Raw genomic sequence first — 4,316 nt, 5'->3', positions numbered from 1 at the left:
CCTTCTTCTCCCCCTCTTCTCTCCTCTCCCTCTATCTCTCCCTCTTTCCCTTCCTCCTTCCCTACTTTTTCTTTCTTTCTTTTGTATTTTCTTTTTTTTCTTTCTTTTTTTTCTTCTTCCGTTGCTACCTCCTCTCTTCATCCCTTCGCCCTTTCTCTGTAATTTATTTTCATTATCAATTTTTTTTTCTTTATTGCCTACTTGAATTTTTTTTAATTATACCATATATTTATAAAAATATATTGATTATAAAAAAATAGAAAATGTTTCTTTTAGAAGAGAAAAGAAAAAAAGAATGAAAGAAGAATGAAAATCGAAGAATAAAATTAATAGTATAAGTGTTACTTCTATTCTAGAACCAAGTATTACTTCCTCAGCTAGATTGAATGACATCGGGATTTTTATTACATAAAATTCTTTTAAAATTTCGCATGCTTTGTAAAATTGTTACTAAATAGTTACAGAAAAATATTTTGTATAAAAGCAAGATCAAAAAGACGAAACAGGTCGAAGAGAGTTGGTACAGGTAGCAATATAATTATGTTGTGCCTATCGTGAGAACGCGAACGATTCGCGCGTGGATAATCAACTTCGGAGTTGCGATAAGCAAGTGCGCGCGATATATGTCAAAAGGATCGAAAATGCGTTGAGAAACTAATTAACTAGATGACGATGAAACGCATTAAAAGCATAAAAAAGCCAAGCAATCAATTATTATGCGCGCTACGTGCCGATGCCTTCTAGCATCCTGGTTACTTGTACCACGTCGAATCGATTACGTGCTCGACGAACGGTCGAGTTAATTTACTCACAGACTCTGCGACAAGAACCGCGACAGTGCCAACTTGCTGATTCGATTGTTTTTCAGGCCATCCAACATTGCAGAGGCTGCGATTTCCATATTCGATCGTTCCCTGAACCAAACTAGAAACGGAACTACTTTTCGTATTCGTTTGTTTGTAGACTTTCTGAGCTGATTATCGAGCAATGAAAACTTTTGATGCTTTAACGAATGTATTCATCTCGTATATTCTTCTAACGAACGAAAACGCGTCTCCGCTTGTTGTCGATACCGAAGAGGATCGATATATTATAGTATTATATGTTGACTGATGATGATGCTATTCCATGGGAGTAGTTGTTCGAAGAAAAATATATTAATTCAAAAAGCGAATTATACAAACACTATTACGAATTTTCTTTTTTAATTAAATGATTATTAATTTTTCTTATTTTTTTTAATTCAGCTTGTTGAATTTGTGATACATTTTTTGTCAAATCGTGTCGCATGATTCAAAATTTTTTATGTTAATTTTGATAATTTTCTTCTTTCTTTTCTTTCAAATTTCATAACATGTTTGTTACAAATATTAATGTATAAATGTAATATTGTATAATAAATACATTGTAATAGATATTGTATAATAAAAATACTCCTCTTTTACTGTTTGTTACCCTTCCTTTTTTTTTTCGTTTTCGCTCTTTCTTTCAATTTTTCTTTTTGTTTTTTTTTACATCTCCCTTTCTTTTCACTTTTTATAATTTTTTTTCCATTGCTATTTTTTTTTGCACTTTTTTGAAAAAAATAAAATTTAATCCGAAAATATCGCCCAATATTTTACACATTTAAAATCCACTTCTTTTTAGAGGCACTTTTATTTTTACATTTTTATTCTCCTTATATTTTCGTATTCTTTCGTTTTTCTCTTTCAAGCACTATTAATTCCTTTTTTCCTTTTTTACGAAAAAGATTGAAAATAAGAGAAAACCAATTCCGCGACAATTTATACTATTTTTGTAACGGAAAAAAAATTGTTCCGCCTACAAAAAATAATAATATGATCAAAATTTACAATGTAGATTTTAAATGAACGAATAACTTATGATAAGATTATTTGAAACATTCGACTAAAATTAAAAAATACGTAACTTGATATATTTTAAAATATTAAATTCATCGATAACACATTGATATTTTTTAAATATTCTATTAATAAAATTAACATTGATCCGACCTGATGACTTATTTATCTCATTATTTGTGAGATAAGTAGAATTATATTATTGAATTATAATAATCAATAATCAAATTAATAAACATATACATTGTAATAAAAAATTAACAATAATAATAATCGATGTTATAATTTTAACACAAATATTTCTTTACTAAAACAAATTGTAAATTGATTTTTTTCTAGAAAAAAAGAAAAAAACTAATCCTTTTTAATATTTTATAATTTTTTAAATATTTCCCATATTTTTTTCTTTCTAATTTTTCTCTCCATTCGTTCTTCTTTTTTTTCTTCTTTGTTTTTTCACATCCACTTTTCTCCTTTTTTTTAACTTTCTTTCCTTTGTTTTTTCTCTATCTTTAAATTTAAAAATATTAAATGTCTATAACTATATATCTTAAATATTATATATTTTTCATTAGTTTTCGAAAAAAAAGATAAATAAAGAAAATATCAAAGAAATGTTTTAGTTTATTCCTTTTCTATCCGATAATAATTTTAATCTTTAATCCGATTATAATTTAATTCATGATTTTGATCAAAGAATTCGTCGAAAATGTGATAAGTTTAATCAAAGATTTGATCAGATAAAATGTAAGGATAATGGTGCACACGTTTGCTTTCTAACGAATCTAACAAAATGATATTAATATAAAGAGTAAGAGAAAATAGGGGTGAAAAGACAAAAAATTGATCAATGATTAATTACTGAGAGAAAATTATTTGAAGATATTAACATTAGTTTATAATTAAAAAAAAATTGAATTATTCTAATTATTGAATTATTTCGAAAACCAGTCAAAATTAATACACTAGAATTCGTACTTTCAATCGATCGAATCAATGTCGATTCTTCGTTATATGATAAATGTATTCAGCCATTGCTCTTCGATGGGAGTATCCATTTTCCTCGATTTTCTATTATATTCTCCGCAAATAAGGACAAGGACAATAATAACAAGGACACATCAAGGAATACAACACAGAACGATGAGACAACAACGACAACGTTGAAAAAGATAGAATGAAAAATACTACAAAGACGATAACAACGACGAAAACAGTAACGACGATGATGATAACACTAATAAGAAAAAATGAAGATCGATATTAGAAACGAGATATTCTTGAAAAACAGATACGAATGAAAAATGTAAAGAAGCGGTCCAACGATTATTATACGCTTTGTCCAACGAACGAGACGTTTGCTAAACGCGAACTACCTCTCTTCTCTGCTATGACCTACTCGTACACTGCTCTCAGCTGCTTTCAACCCCCGGAATCCTACCATTACCCCTATGACCAATCCCCACTTTCTCCTTCCTTCCTCTTCTCCTCATCTCTTCTCTACGTTCCTCATCAGCACTTCCTTCTCTTACCTTTACTCTCGTTCCCACCCATTTCTATCACTTTGTATCCCACTCCGAATTCTCCCACTCTATACTTGCAATGTATCCCTCGATATGACTGTTCTGGACTTTTGCTTCCCCTCCTTCACTCCTGTCAGGATTAACTATATATATATACAGTCTCTGTCTCTCCGCAGTTTTCTCTTTTGCCCTCTTTTTGCTCACACTATTTTCTTTCTTGATAAATCGCTTCGTTCATTTCATGATTCTACCATTTTTTATACCGAATATCCTTTATTGTCCAACAATTTTGCTCATATTATATAAATATATGTATATTCTTAATTGATATTCTTTTGTTTCTTCATTTATTTCTCTATAACTCTAATTTTGTACACATTTCTTTTCTTTTATTATCCTTTCAAATACATTTCTTATTTTCTTTTCATGCTGTTTTGTTTTGTTTTTACATCTCTTTCTTTTTTACATCCTCTATATTTTTTTTCTTTTTTATTTTTACTCATGTATTTATTTTTCATTTTATTTTTCCATTTTAATTTTTTGCAAGTAATAATTTGTTCGTTATTCTTTTTTTTTTGATATGTTATTATATTATATTATACTTCATATTATTATATTATAATTCAGTTTTTTAAATTTTATTGGAAATATTTTTTACAATTTTATGCTTTATATATATATATATATATATATATATATATATTTGTTTTTATTTATTATATTTGCATATATAAAGCAAAAAGAAACATGCAATTATTACATCTTTTTGACATATTTAAATTAAGTATTACATTTTTATGTATTGTAAGAAATATTTTGATACTGAAATATATAATACAATTATATAGTACAATTAATAAGTATAATAACAATTATAATATTAAAACAAATTTATATGTTATTTTAATTCTTAACTATAGAATGTGAAATC

At 27.3% G+C, this 4,316-nt stretch overlaps 1 protein-coding gene across 4 annotated transcripts in view; it reads right to left on the bottom strand.

Annotated features, from left to right (window-relative positions):
* Window positions 1-1,358, bottom strand: part of LOC102678994 (synaptotagmin-7) — a 13,266-nt gene extending 11,908 nt beyond the window's left edge. For all 4 annotated transcript variants that reach the window (XM_006623927.2, XM_006623922.2, XM_006623923.2 and 1 more), the window contains exon 1: window positions 813-1,358. Coding sequence is in view for 3 of the 4 variants with exons in the window: in XM_006623922.2 (XP_006623985.1) it covers window positions 813-901 (89 nt within the window). In the remaining variant the exon portion in view is untranslated. The remainder of the gene's footprint in view (window positions 1-812) is intronic.
* Window positions 1,359-4,316: the final 2,958 nt, after the last annotated feature.

The sequence above is a fragment of the Apis dorsata genome, unplaced genomic scaffold (assembly GCF_000469605.1).
Source record: "Apis dorsata unplaced genomic scaffold, Apis dorsata 1.3 scaffold_980, whole genome shotgun sequence".
In the NCBI taxonomy this organism is placed as follows: domain Eukaryota; kingdom Metazoa; phylum Arthropoda; class Insecta; order Hymenoptera; family Apidae; genus Apis; species Apis dorsata.
The sequence above is the reverse complement of the archived record's forward strand: the minus strand, read 5'-3'. Positions and strand labels throughout refer to the sequence as shown.